Below are 13,408 nucleotides of genomic sequence, written 5' to 3'. Positions count from 1 at the left end.
TATAGAAGATAAAATATAGAAAGAAAGAAAATCAGGGACTGCGGGGTCGATCGGTGCGATCGGTTAGTTGACAGGCAGACTAACCTGGTTGGTCCAGCCTCCGCATTTCGGGCGGCTGCAGGATGGCCTGAGGCATCACTTCAGTTAGTACATCCTGCCTTCTCTGAGCCATTGCATCTGTTCCTGGGTGGCATCCGGGCATCGCGTCGCGCCAGGCCAAGTCAAAGAGAAGTCCGTTCCATTCGCCTAGCACTTGATATATAGACGTCTATCATGCGGTATACCCCGATCCCGTCGTACCCAGTACCCCTGCAGGCAGTCTACTCCTGGCCCCAATCCAACGCCATGCGGTCGCTGCTGATGCGATACTCGCGCAACATGCGCAACACGTCCTCCGCCCGGTCCGCCTCGGCGAGGATGGTGGCATTCTCGCGACTGACGAACCCCTGCTGCACAGCGGACTGCACCCACTGCAGCACGCCGTCCCAGTACCCGTTGATATTCAACAGCACCACCCCCGCCTTATGGATCCCCAGCTGATTCCACGTCGTCACCTCCATCAGCTCCTCCATCGTCCCGAACCCGCCCGCCAGCGCCACGAACCCGGACCCCAGTCCCCCCTCCAGAACCTTCTGCGCCATCAGCCGCTTGCGCGTGTGCATGTCCGGCACCACCGTCACCTGTCCGTACTCCGTTTCCTCGAGTGTGTCTCCGCCCAGCCGTTCGGGGGCTTTGCCTGCTCCTGCTGCTCCTGCGTCTCCGTTCCCGGTCTCATGAAGGGACGGAGTCTTATATCCTTCTTCGACCTCGACGAGCGCGCGCGGAATAATCCCGTGCACGGCTTTCGGGCCGGAGAGGGAGACCAGCGTTCGGGACAGTTCGCCCATGATCCCCACCGTGCCGCCGCCGTAGACGAGCTGTACGTTGTGTTCGTGGAATTGGCGCGCTAGAGCCCGTGCGGCTTCGAGGTGGGCGGGTGAGGTGCCGGAGCGGGAGCCGCAGCTATTTGTGGGAGAGAATTAGTAGGGTGTTGTGTATTGGGTGCTTGGATGGGCGGTGGTGGTGGATGGGGTGGGATGGGGTCGGATGGGGGCTGGTGGGCGCAGCTTACAAGACGCAGACGACTGCTTGCTTGGAGGCGCTCATTGTCTCACTCGGTCTGTGGGTTGGTTTGGAAGGTGGTGGTAGATTAGGATGTTGTGATTTGGTTTGATGATGGGTTGAGGTAAATGTATGTGCTGATCGCTGCTGCCCGCCAGCTCAGCTCAGCGATGACTCGACTCGATCCCGTGGCGGTTGCGGCGTGGCGTTGGCTTGGCGGGGTAATTGCTGCCTGGCTGCCTGTCTGCCTGTCTGCCTGACGTTTACCTTATTTACCCCGGTGTATGCCTGAGGCTGCTATGGCTGCAAGTGGGGTCAGAGTCGGGGGCCTAGCCTACGGCTATGGCCATGCCATGATGCAGGGATGCTCTCATGGGATGCTATCATGATGATCTAGATTCCGCACGCGGGGGTGTATGTCGTGCTTGTTTTGTCTTGCATGTTCCAGGGTCGGTTAGAGTGCGCTAGCAAGTAGTTCGAGGCTCGCTGGTTTTTGGTGTGGGGTTGACGGTGCTTGTTGGAGGGGCGATGGTGCGATTTATTGGATGATTGGATTTATTGAAGGTGATGGTTTAGTGTATAGCAGCTAGATTGTGGTCTTCTCTATTGTGTGGCTGTGATGATGTGGTCGCTGGATATATATCTGGTTCAATCTGGGTACTATTTCCCAACGACAATGCTTGCATCATAGAATCATGTATTAAGAATCTTAAATCAAACTGATCAAGTGAATATTAAAGAATTTATACTTTCTCTTTGTTCAGCGTAGTAGCGAATGTTCAAGACTGCCTCAGGCTCACGTTTGATGCCGTAGAGTACTACCCATGATACTCCGGCACCCACTGCAAGAGGCAAAGGTTCCCCCGGCCGGACAATCCACCATCCCGAAGCGCTGCAAACGCAGTGGGTGGCTGAACCTCCCACCGCTGGCCTGGCCTATGTCTCAGAGAGTCATCGGCAACTTTCTCTCCTTAGGTCAATGTAGCGTGATGCTTATTTTGGAGTGCCAAGAATGTCTGAGACTCACCGGTGCTGCGCATCTCCCTGTCTGTCCCTGTATCAATAACACTTGAGATAGGGCAGATTAGATAGAGAAATAGTACTGCCGTAATAGTCACCTGCTAAATTGTTACGTACAAGCCAACCACTCACTGGTGGTGGAATTGCGCCCGCGAGATAAGCAGCAGTGGAACTGCAGCCCGGCTCGAAGCTTGGCGGGCGGTCCTGATGGGGGCGCCCCGGTGAATGCAACCTTCCATCGATTATCAGCCGCTAACGGCCACCACATTACGTACAAAAAATAAGCATTTGCCGCTAGGCCGCCAGCCAATCCTTCCGCCAGCCCTCGCGGCGCCACCGACTCAATTTGCACCTTTGTTCCAGCATCCCGTGCAAATTGCCTGTTCGAGGTTGCAGACACCCAGGGAAATGATTGGCACCGTGTGAGACGTACGTCCGGCGTCCACCGGAGTCCGCAATATGCGTCTGGGCTGTGTCTGTCTGTCTCTGCTTTATATTTCTCAGTACAGAGAAAGTAAGGTGGACAATGTAAGGGTGGGGTGGACAGCAGCATCACATGACCCGCATGTCATATTGTCAATTCTCAATTGTCCACCAACCACCTCGGGGATCCCCGAGGAAAGAGACAATTCCCGACCGGCAAATTAAACAACCTTAGATACTCAGTATGGGCATCAGCCAATAACGTACTGTACGTGGGCGAGCAATGGTGGAATCCAGATGGGGAACCACGAGGAAAGAGGAGCAACTAAGCGACCATGCCGATGGTTCGGGCTCAACGACTGGATTGCAAATCGACGGAGCGTCTGGCCAGTGTTTAGCCAGTGTCAGCAGTTGAGCCGGCGGCCCTCCTGGCCAACTCCGGGCTCGCGGGTCTTCCATACTGCGACGTGCAGCCCATGCTAATTGCACCGCCCAAACTCCCTCCCATGGTACCCGCCTCCGCCCCCCGAGGCGGTAATGGGTCTCATTGGTCCGCGCTGGCCGATGATCGGCTGGGTGACCAATTCCGTTCACAAATTTCACTCCTTTCCGCTCCAGATCTGCTGCAGCTGGGGCGATTGCTGGTCTCGGCGCCGGGCCGATTGCTCGTGTGTGCCTGGCACAAGTTGCCAATTCCCCGTCTTCTTCCCCAGGTCTTCGGCATGTCAAACCATTCCCTCCTCTACCGAACTTCTTCTGAGCCCCAGTGGTTTTTTTCCCGGAATCTTCTTTATAACCCTCCCTCTCCCCTGCTGACTTTCTCTCCTTCTTGTCTCTATTCATCCATCCTCCATTGTCTGCAGCATCGCGGACACTTTCTACCGCACACTCCTCCCCGACCTTTAGTCACCTTTTACCCGTTCCGTCGCTGCTTCTCCATCCTTCTTCAATACTCCCACACACCAATCACCGCCCCCATTCACCAACACAATGGACACCGTCCACGGTTCCCCTCCACCCTACGCTACCGACCGCATCGACGAGAAGAAGGATGCGTCCGTCGACCTTGAAACCAGCTACAAGCCTGGCTTCGAGGAGGCTGATGCCTTCGGTAACGAGGAGTTGGCCGAAATCAAGTACAAGACCTTGAAGTGGTGGTACGTCTCAACTGCAGCTCCTCCGCGCGCTGCATTCATGCTAACGTCATCTATAGGCAATGCGGCTTGCGTAAGAGCTCCTGTTGATCCGACTCACTGGGCACCCACTAACCACTGTTCTAGTCATGATTTGCGAGTCTGTCTCCCTGGGTGTGCTCTCTCTGCCCGCAGCCGTGGCAGCTCTGGGTCTCGTCCCGTAAGTCTGGTCCAAGGTCGTCCGTACTGGGCGTTCGCTGACCGATTGCTATCTAGTGCCATTATTCTTATTGTCGGTCTGGGTATCCTCGCCACGTACACCGGCTACAACATCGGTCTCTTCCGCGAGCGGTATCCTCACATCCAGAACCTGGCTGATGCCGGTGAAATCCTGCTGGGCCCCTTTGGCCGTGAGCTGTTCGGCTTGGGCCAGTTTCTCTTCTGTATCTTCGTCATGGGTAGTCATCTCTTGACCTTCCGTGTCATGATGAACACCATCACCGAGCACGCAACGTGCTCGATTGTGTTCAGTGTGATCGGTATGGTCATTTCCATGGCTCTGTCGGTTCCCCGTACCATGAAGGGCATGACCTGGATCTCTTTCTTCTGTGAGTATTCCTGATCGGTTTCGCCTTGGACGATTCACTCATTCTTGTCTAGCCTTCCTGAGTATCTTCAGCGCCGTCATGATCACCATGATTGGCGTCGGTGTCCAGGACCACCCCGGCCGTATCATTGAAGCCACTGTCGACACTTCTCTCTACAAGGCCTTCAGCGCCGTCTCGAACATCGTCTTCGCCTACTGTGCCCACGTTGCCTTCTTCGGCTTGATCGCTGAGATGGAGAAGCCCAAGGACTTCAAGAAGTCGCTGTTCATGCTGCAAGGCTTTGAGATCTGCTTGTACACCACCGCGGCCATTGTGGTCTACTACTACGTCGGCAAAGACGTTCAATCGCCCGCCCTGAGCTCCGCCGGTCCCCTCTTGAAGAAGATCGCCTATGGCGTGGCCATCCCTACTGTAAGTTGCCTGTGCTTTATCCATACGGACATGCTCTAATCCCTGGTTAGATTGTTGGTGCTGGTGTTGTCAACGGTCACATCGGTTTGAAGTACATCTACTTCCGCACCTGCCATAAGTCCGACCTCATCCACAGCCGCGGCTGGCGCTCGGTCTCCATCTGGATCGGCCTTGGTCTTTCCTGCTGGGTCGTTGCCTGGATCATTGCCGAGGCTATTCCCGTCTTCAGCGACTTGAACGGCTTGATTGTAAGTTGCTCGCTTCCGCATCACCCAGTACAGCACTAATTGATTCTGCAGAGCGCCCTCTTCGCGAGTTGGTTCAGTTACGGTCTCAGCGGTGTCTACTGGCTCCACCTCAACTGGGGTCAGTGGCTCTCCAGCCCCAAGAAGATTGCCCTCACCGTCCTCAACATTGCCATTGCTTTGTTCGGTCTGATCCTGTGTGTCCTGGGTCTCTACGCCTCGGGGACCGCCATCCACGACGACGCGAACAGCAACAGCTTCACTTGCGCCAACACCGACAGCTAAACCTGCTGAGTTGGTTTACTTTCATCTTCTTCTCACGACACGACACGACCTTCTCGTTGACGATGCGATGCATACCCAATGACGACGGACCTCGTTGATCGCATCTCCCCCATATAGTTTAATGTTTTTTACCCGCGACGCATCACGGCTTGAGTCTTAGCAGCTGGACTTTCTGCTAGCCGACGGGCTTTCTATCTAGCGAGCGTTGTTTGCATGGCCGCGGTCGCATCATGATATCACTATTCCATGGCATAAAGGCGTTAGGAGACTTGATTTGAATGACATGTGTTCTGTATTGCAACTGGAAGCGTAGTCTAGACCTCCGCATGTGCTGCAGTGACGTAGAGACAACCCTAGTTTCGGACATCCTGCGACTCACCCTCGGCCCTCGGTCTGCGGAGTTGCGCAACGACGTAAGGTTACATCGGGGGTGGGATCTGGGGAAAGTCGGCGCGTCATGGCCGCTCCATCGTATGACATTAACTTGCGGGGAAGCAAACCATGTGGAGTTTCCTGTACGTAATGCGGTCCGGGGAAATGTCGTGATCGACATTGCGCGACTCCGGCGTCGGAGGGGTGACAGGCTCTACCAGAGGATATTGCTGAGGAATGACTGTGACTGGGATTGTGTCAATAGCTCGAACGATCAGACACAAGCTGGATGTTCCCGGGCTTCCCGGGGCGTCCGATTGGACCGGGTTCCGTGGTGAAGTCCTGCGGGAATTATGACGCTGAATTGTTAGGGCTTATCTTATGCTTAGAGTACTGCTGTCTGCACTGGCTGTCCAGAGATGATGATAGATATTCAGCATATTAAGTAGTATGTGAGTATGTATGTGATAGGCAGTAGGCGCTGTATGGCACTTCAGGCAATGTAACATGGTGCCTTATGGAGGACTGCGGCCTGGGGCATACAGAAAGGCACATCCGTGCAGCTTCAAGTTGGATACACCGCCAATCTCACCGCTTCGTCCGGCAGAACGCTCGCGACCTCGCGAGGGAACCCCAGATTTTGACCACAAGCAGCAGTCCCCAAAAAGCAGACCGGGCAAGTGGTAGGTTTAGGCGGTGGCAGAAAAGTCCCCCATGTTGTATCCACGTGACCCTTATCGGGACCGATAAGAAGGGTCATGTCGCCGTACCTTCCTCGAGGCTCTAGGCTCGGTATTTCCTCGGGATCGCCAGCACTTTCGTTTCTTCTCAGCTTCTCTCTCATTGTGAAATAATTGATCGGCTCACAAAATGCATCACAATGCCACCTCTCCGGCACCGTCCTCAGCGCATTGACATTTCCACCCAAGCGTGCGATCTCTGCCGGAAGCGCAAGGTCAAATGCCAGCTCCCAGATTCTCCATCCGGAGCACCGAACTCCCGATGCGCGCGCTGCGAGCGACTGAATCGGGCTTGCACCTTTCTCGCCCCCTGTAAGACCAGAGGTCCCAAAAAGCGGTATGTTATCTTTCGCGTGAATGGATAGGCTTGAGATAACACTCAGCAAGGTCACAAGTCACCCTGGTTCAAAGCGTGGTACAGCAGCCCCCGGCGAATGACAGCCACCGCAAGGCCGGCATCTGCGCCGCGGACGATCTGTGCGAGCGAACTCTCTTCCACCGCATCATGCAAGATTATCTGGACCACATCTACCCACTCGTTCCCATCGTTCACCGCCCCTCGTTCCAAGAATGTCTGCGCCGAGGCCGACACGAGGAAGACACTGGGTTCCTCGCCCTGACCGTCGCCATTGCCGCAGTGGTTGTCGCGACGATGCCCAGCAAGTTCCGGTCGTACAGATCGCATGACCCTCCCTTGCGGTTTGCCACACGCCGCGAGATGGTTCGCTTCTGCTACGAAAAGAATTTGGGGCTGAGAACGTCCTACTACTTTGACGAGATCAATTTCCAGAAGTTTGCCGCCTCCTTCCTGCTCTTCGCTGCCTTTCTGCAGCTGGGAGACCACAATCGCGCCCGGATGCTCGATGTGGAGTCGATGCAGTTCGCTCGTCTGCTGAATCTTCATTCTATCTCTGCTTACGACGGGCTCAATTGCATTGAGACGCAGCTGCGGAAGAAGGGTTTCTGGTTGGTGTTTTATGGATTTGTGTAAGTTCGACTCTCACATCGCCGCTAAATTGCAGACTGTTTAATTCGAATTGCTTGCACTAGTCATTCGCAATTGCAGAATATGCTCGGCGAGCGGCTCTCGTATCTAGATCCTGTCCAGCTTCAAATGATTAACCCCGACGACTTGATGCCCCTCGAGGTTGACGACGAATTTATCTTCGAGCACGAGGTGCTGATGCCACCTGTCCCCACATCATGTCTGACCACCGGATTCAGTATTCACTCACGCGTCTTCTGGGCTGCCATCCGCAGCCCTCATCCGAAAAATGGCCTACCCGAACCTTGCGCCTGTGTTCGAGCCCAAGATACTGATGTCCGGGTGGCGTATCTGCGGGACCGGCTACAGTGTATGCAGAATTTGCTGCACGATGTGCCACCATCACTGCGGCTCTGGGAAGTATCGGGCAACTCTTGCCTCCAGGACCTGGCTTCGGATGATTTTTCTGCTCTGCTACGGTCGTCGTTTGAGTCCATGCGTGTTAATATCCATGTTACTCATCTCTGGCTGCAGAGCCTGCTCCTTGACCAATTAGAGGCTTCGCAGGCGGCGCAAGGTCTGTCAGCAGCCGATAGCCCGGACTTGCACACATCCCTGGCGGACACGAGAATCCTCTGGCGGACAAGGGAGGAGCTTTGCCGTCAGCTTTTCTTTCTGCTCTACAATGTCCCAGACCTCAACCTGGAAATCAACGGCCTTCATCTGGCCTACAAAGTGCGAGATATCGCCTCCGTCATGTTGACTTGCCCGTTCCAGGCCGGCGAACCTGAAGCAGAAAGAGCGGCTGAGTACATCCGCCTCGCTACCGAGCTATTATCTCGGCTTGATACCAGTGAGAGTGTGAATACGATGAACCTACAGGCCTGGGTGGATACAGATCGTATTCACCCAACATGAATTGATGTACTTGTTTTATTGGTACCTAGATCTCTCAAACTCCAGACCAGAATGTCGTCTCTTCCACGTCCACGGAAGCCTCCAGGAAATGTCCACGGCTACTGGTTCCAACCAGGATGCGATACGTACCACTGTGACTACACCAAGCGCTGGCCTTCTCATCCCAAAAGCTGGTCGCGCGTACCAGATCAAGTGGAATTGTGACTACCTCCTCTGCATCAGGTTCCAAACGGATTTTCCGGAACTCCTTGAGTTCCTTCTGAGGACGCTTGAGTGGAGCCTGTACCGGCTCCACATACACCTGGATCACCTCTGCGCCAGCCTTTGTGCCGGTGTTGCGCACCTTGCAGCGTACTTGGATGTTGTTATCCACATTCCGCTCCAGGCGCAGGTCTGACAGTCCGAAGGTGGTGTAAGAAAGACCATGTCCGAAAGGAAACAACGGCTCGATCTCTGCTTCGTCATAGAATCTGTATCCGACGTATACGTCCTCTCCATAAAGAACTCGGCCGCCTTCGGAGCGGAAATTGAAGTATGTGGGGTTGTCTTTCAGACGGCGGGGGAAGGTCAGAGGAAGTTTACCGGACTGGTGTGATGATCTTGTTAGTTGGTGTCCTCGAGGTCAAATTCAATGACAATGCATGAGCTTACCGGGTTCATATCACCGAAAATGACATCGGCCAGGCCATTGCCCGTCTCGTTACCCCCATACCATGCATGCAAGACAGCCTTGGCGTTGTCAATCCATGGCATCTCAACTGGTGTTCCGCTTTGCACGACAACGACTGTGTCGGGGTTTGCCTCGAGCACCCGCGAGATCAGTTCGTCAGTGTGAGGTGGTAAGCTCATGCCGGTTCGATCCTCGCCCTCTGATTCCCACTCGGCGCTCAATCCGGCAACGAGGATCACCTGGTCTACACTGGCAGCTAGCTTGACCCCCTGTTCAATCCCTTCCTGAGGGGACAGCTGCTTGCATGCACCGAATCGAAAGCCGCCGTGTCCGAAGTCCACCACGCCGGGGATCTTGAATTTGGCAGTCTTGGCGCATCCCCATTGCACCTGGACTCTGTAGGATCTGCCCGCTACGAGATCTAGCGTGCCGGTTTCCTCCAAAGTGCCACTTCCGAGGAAGCTGGGCCCCGGTCTCTGTACGTCGGCGTTGTTCACCAGCAGATTTCCGTCCACGTACAGCTTTCCGGTGCCACGGACGCAGAGACCGAAGTCATGCAGTCCGGATTCTTCGGGGATAAAGTCGCCTTCGGCTTCAGCATACCATACTGGCTGCAGTTCTGGATGGCTGTAGTCCAGAAAGAAGACCTGGGCGTCCGTCTCATGTCTAACTTCTAGTGGCTGCCTGGTGAGAACAGTTGGTGGGTCGTTGAAAATCTTCAGGGTGAAGCCCGTTTGGCCATCGCTGGTCTGCAGCCGCTTGCCGAGCAAGGGCAGCATCTGATGACCATACACGCCTTGTGCAAACTCGACGTCAGCTTGAGCGGAGCGTGTAATGCCCTCAAATGGTGAGATGGCCTCATATGGGTTCAGCGCAGCACTACCCCCGCCGCAATACGTCGCAATCTGTGAATTGGGACCGATCACGGCGATCTTCTTGTGTTTATCCAACGGCAGAATGCTGTCCTCGTTCTTGAGTAAGACAATTGTCGCTGCAGCGATCTTCCTCAGAAGCTGTCTATCTTGCTCGCGGTTGAGTTGTTGTTCTGTTGCATGCTCTGGAATCCCGGATCTGCTGGCTTTCTGGACAAGCTTCAAAACCGCTCGCACGCGAGCGTCTAACGTGGCTGTGGAAACTTTGTTGGCAGTAATTGCGTGGGTAAGAGCACTGCCACGCCATCTGGAGGGACCCGGCATTTCCAGATCCAGGCCCGCCTGGACGGCTTCGGATGTGCTGTAGGTACCGAACCTGCCCGCTGTCAGTCATGGCTCGCATGGTGTATGGAAATTAGCTTACCAGTCACTCATCAACAGCCCGTCCCAGTCCCATTCGCCCCGCAAAATATCTTGCAGCAGGGCTGGGCTCTCGGAGGCGTGGATACCGTTTACTTTGTTGTAGGCCGTCATGATCGCGTCTGGTTTCTCCACCCCGATTGCAAGCATGAAAGGGAGGAGATAGATCTCCCGCATGGCCCGATCTGTGACAATCGAATTGACGGCCATGCGCTCGTGCTCCTGGTCGTTACATACAAAGTGCTTGAGGGTGGCACTGATGTTCTTCTGCTGCAGTCCCTTGCAGTAATGGCCCGCCATTATGCCTGAGAGCAGAGGGTCCTCGGAGTACGATTCGAACCCTCGCCCGCCCAACGGGCCTCGCTGGATGTTGATGGTAGGACCGAGGATGACGTGCGCGCCTTTGGCTTTAGCCTCATCCGCCAGCAGACCGCCAACCTCCTCCGCTAGATCTCTATCGAATGTGGCTCCTAGAGCAGTTCCGCACGGCAGGCAGGCTGCGGGGACGCTACCGAAGAAGCGCGTGCCGCGGACGCCGTTCGGGCCATCGGACAGGCGAATCGACGGGATTCCGAGGCGGGGAATTGCGACCGTGTGCCAGAAGTCGTCGCCTGCGAGAGCTGTGCGTCAGCATGCGATTGACTGTTGCTGTTGGTGCTGGACCTACCCGTCAGAAGTGCGACCTTTTCGTCTAGTGTGAGCTGTTTTAGCAGTACTTCCACATCTGCACTTGCGATCTGGGCGAAGGCGCTGTCCGTCTCGGGGGGAGATGGTTCAACGAACGGCATGTTGACGATGTTGGCCCAGGACACGACGAGAGAAATTGGGGGAGAAAGGAAAGGAAAGGCTTGAGGGGTTGCGTCGCTCGATGCGAATCATTATGTATATGTTCACCAGGATCAACGAACCCACGCACCGGGAGAAACGTGACTGACCCCAACATCAACTTGCTAAATGACCTGCAGGGTGAGCCTGGTGGATACCAAGCTTGACTGTGCTCCAGACGATATACTGAAATTCCATTATGATTGGCTGTCACTCGCATCAACCCGGCGGCTCCATCGTCCGCATTTTCGTTGTTTTTCGCCGTTTCTCCTTTTCTCCGTTTCTCCGCTCCGCCCGCGTGGCCCGACCCCAAACCCTCCCCAACAATTCTCCACGTCTTCTCCCATCTCTAGCCCGGGGTATTGCTGCATATCCGGGCGACAAGCCGATGGCCGAGTGCATAGGTTGACGAGCGCGCAGATTCGTCTTCTATTGGCTGCTCGTATCATTTCTCCGCGTTTTCAAGCCACAAGGAAAAGGGCGGAATCTGCCACGATGGGAGCAGGTTTTACCTCGCTTGCATCATCATACTTTGATTCCATACGAAAAAGTCTTACCCCGGCTGAGGAAGGCGTGAGATGAATCATCCGATCGGGATCATAGGGATTTTCGGATGGGATAAAACCTCTGCTTTCCCTCGTGCCTGGTCCAGCGTTTTTTGGTTTCCTTGATCATCCTTTCGTCTAGAACTTCTGTCAAGATGGGCTCGAGCAAAGAAGACACCAGCGTAAAGCCTACTGCAGGGGATGAGCTTGCTGCAGTCCTGCCAGCTGGCGATCGCCCCTGGTATAGACAAGGCCATCTCCTGCGTCTCAATCTCATTATTCTCTCTCTGGTTATGTTCTCCTCTGCCAACGGGTTCGACGGATCTCTTATGAACGGTCTTGAGGCTTTGGATCAGTGGAAGAGCTTCATGAACAATCCCACCGGTGCCAAGCTGGGGTGGCTAAATGCCATCTACTGGCTGGGCTGTGGTGTCGGTTACCCGACCGCCTCGTGGATTGCCAACAAGTACGGACGCAAGCCCGGCGTGTACGTGGGGTATGTCTTCCTCGCTCTCGGCACTGCGTTGCAAACCGCCGCCCCCAACCCCGTGGCTTTCATGCTGGCTCGGCTGTTTCTGGGCTTTGCGTCCGCGATGTTCGGCAACTCTATCCCCTTGCTGATCAACGAGATCGCCTACCCGACGCACCGTGGCATCCTCAACTCGTTGTTCATGTCTGGATGGTACGTCGGTGGCACGGTCGCCGCCTGGGTCGTCTTCGCTTCGCGCACCTACCCCTCCTCGTGGTCTTGGCGGCTGCCCTCGGTGCTGCAGGCCCTGGTGCCCGTGATCGGCCTGCCGGGGTTCCTGTGGGCGCCCGAGAGTCCTCGGTGGCTGTTGTCTGTAGGCCGTGACGAGGAGGCTCGCAAGATCCTGGCCCAGTACCACGCCGCAGGGGATGACTCCTCCCCGCTGGTGAAGTACGAGTTCGAAACCATCCGGACCACAATCCGCGCGGAGCAGGAAGCTCACAGCAGCGGCAGCTACGCGGAGATGGTGCAGACCCCCGGGAACCGATGGCGGCTGCTGATCTCCGTTAGTCTGGGGTTCTTTGCGCAGTGGTCCGGCAACGGCGTGGTTTCGTACTATCTGTCGTTGATCCTGACCTCCGTGGGCGTGACCCGCGTGCGCGACCAGACTCTGATCTCGGCGTGTCTGCAGATGTGGGACCTGGGCTGTGCCGCGCTGGGCGCCTACCTGATTGATCGGCTGGGTCGCCGACCGCTGTTTTTGGCGTCCGCGGGCATCATGCTGGTTAGCTATGTGTTGGTGACGGCGTTGTCGGGCTCGTTCAAGTCCACTGGGGACTCCGCGACGGGGGCCGCCGTCATCCCGTTTCTGTTTGTGTTCTTCGCGGGTTACTGCATTGCTTTGTGAGTTGCCTCCCTTTCCCCGCTTGTCTACTCCTTCCCTCCCACCCTGCTCGGTCAACCTGAACTAACAATGGATCTTTTCAAGGACCCCCTTCCTAACCGCCTACCCCTGCGAAATCTGGCCGTACCGCCTCCGCTCCCGCGGCCTGACGGTGACGTGGTGCGCCACCATCGTGGCCATGTTCTTTAATACGTTTGTCAACCCCATTGCGCTGGATGCGATCGAATGGCGCTACTATATTGTGTTCATCGCGGTGCTGGTGGTGTTCGGCGTCACGGCGTATTTCTGGTACCCGGAGACCAAAGGGTATTCGCTGGAGGAGATTGCGGTGATCTTTGATGGGCCGGGGGCGGGAATCAGGGGTGCGGTGGGTGGTGCAGGTGCTCAGGCTGATGGGCAGGAAGGGAAGGGAGAGGAGACTGTGCATGCGGAGGATGTTTAGTTGTCTGAGGTGTATAGTCT

At 55.7% G+C, this 13,408-nt stretch overlaps 5 protein-coding genes across 5 annotated transcripts; 3 read left to right on the top strand and 2 right to left on the bottom strand.

Annotated features, from left to right (window-relative positions):
- On the bottom strand, positions 1–1,535 carry BO82DRAFT_7645 (LOG family protein). Its single transcript, XM_025641528.1, has 2 exons — positions 1,112–1,535; positions 1–1,002 (listed from the first exon to the last, which is right to left on the bottom strand). Exons 1-2 carry the CDS (start codon positions 1,144–1,146, stop codon positions 321–323), a joined length of 717 nt encoding a protein of 238 aa, XP_025494760.1. The 5' UTR covers positions 1,147–1,535; the 3' UTR covers positions 1–320.
- A 1,772-nt stretch (positions 1,536–3,307) lies between these two features.
- Positions 3,308–5,523, top strand: BO82DRAFT_351769 (neutral amino acid permease). Its single transcript, XM_025634508.1, has 7 exons — positions 3,308–3,701; positions 3,758–3,771; positions 3,825–3,897; positions 3,954–4,285; positions 4,338–4,696; positions 4,747–4,944; positions 4,996–5,523. The coding sequence occupies exons 1-7, from the start codon at positions 3,535–3,537 to the stop codon at positions 5,224–5,226; spliced, it is 1,374 nt and encodes a 457-aa protein (XP_025494759.1). The 5' UTR covers positions 3,308–3,534; the 3' UTR covers positions 5,227–5,523.
- A 955-nt stretch (positions 5,524–6,478) lies between these two features.
- Positions 6,479–8,542, top strand: BO82DRAFT_408595 (Zn(II)2Cys6 transcription factor; the record flags this gene model as incomplete). The annotated part of the gene is made up of 3 exons (XM_025639697.1): positions 6,479–6,675; positions 6,780–7,325; positions 7,389–8,542. 3 exons carry the CDS (start codon positions 6,479–6,481, stop codon positions 8,239–8,241), a joined length of 1,596 nt encoding a protein of 531 aa, XP_025494758.1. The 3' UTR covers positions 8,242–8,542.
- Positions 8,276–10,991, bottom strand: BO82DRAFT_399392 (beta-glucosidase H; the record flags this gene model as incomplete). The annotated part of the gene is made up of 4 exons (XM_025639107.1): positions 8,276–8,827; positions 8,893–10,159; positions 10,208–10,814; positions 10,871–10,991. The coding sequence occupies 4 exons, from the start codon at positions 10,989–10,991 to the stop codon at positions 8,276–8,278; spliced, it is 2,547 nt and encodes an 848-aa protein (XP_025494757.1).
- Positions 10,992–11,728: 737 nt separating this feature from the next.
- BO82DRAFT_399391 (general substrate transporter) lies at positions 11,729–13,388 on the top strand (the record flags this gene model as incomplete). Its single annotated transcript, XM_025639106.1, has 2 exons — positions 11,729–12,945; positions 13,031–13,388. The coding sequence occupies 2 exons, from the start codon at positions 11,729–11,731 to the stop codon at positions 13,386–13,388; spliced, it is 1,575 nt and encodes a 524-aa protein (XP_025494756.1).
- Between the last annotated feature and the right edge of the window lie 20 nt (positions 13,389–13,408).

Source organism: Aspergillus uvarum (genome assembly GCF_003184745.1).
Source record: "Aspergillus uvarum CBS 121591 unplaced genomic scaffold BO82scaffold_10, whole genome shotgun sequence".
Lineage (NCBI taxonomy): Eukaryota > Fungi > Ascomycota > Eurotiomycetes > Eurotiales > Aspergillaceae > Aspergillus > Aspergillus uvarum.
Note: the sequence above shows the minus strand (reverse complement) of the source record. Positions and strands in the feature narration are given on the sequence as shown.

Coding starts and splice junctions, on each gene's coding strand:
- BO82DRAFT_7645 (XM_025641528.1), bottom strand. CDS start 1,146: ATGAGCGCCTCCAAGCAAGCAGTCGTCTGCGTCTT. Junction 1,003..1,111: donor CAAGCAGTCGTCTGCGTCTT/GTAAGCTGCGCC, acceptor TCCCACAAATAG/CTGCGGCTCCCGCTCCGGCA.
- BO82DRAFT_351769 (XM_025634508.1), top strand. CDS start 3,535: ATGGACACCGTCCACGGTTCCCCTCCACCCTACGCTACCGACCGCATC. Junction 4,286..4,337: donor GACCTGGATCTCTTTCTTCT/GTGAGTATTCCT, acceptor ATTCTTGTCTAG/CCTTCCTGAGTATCTTCAGC. Junction 4,945..4,995: donor GCGACTTGAACGGCTTGATT/GTAAGTTGCTCG, acceptor TTGATTCTGCAG/AGCGCCCTCTTCGCGAGTTG.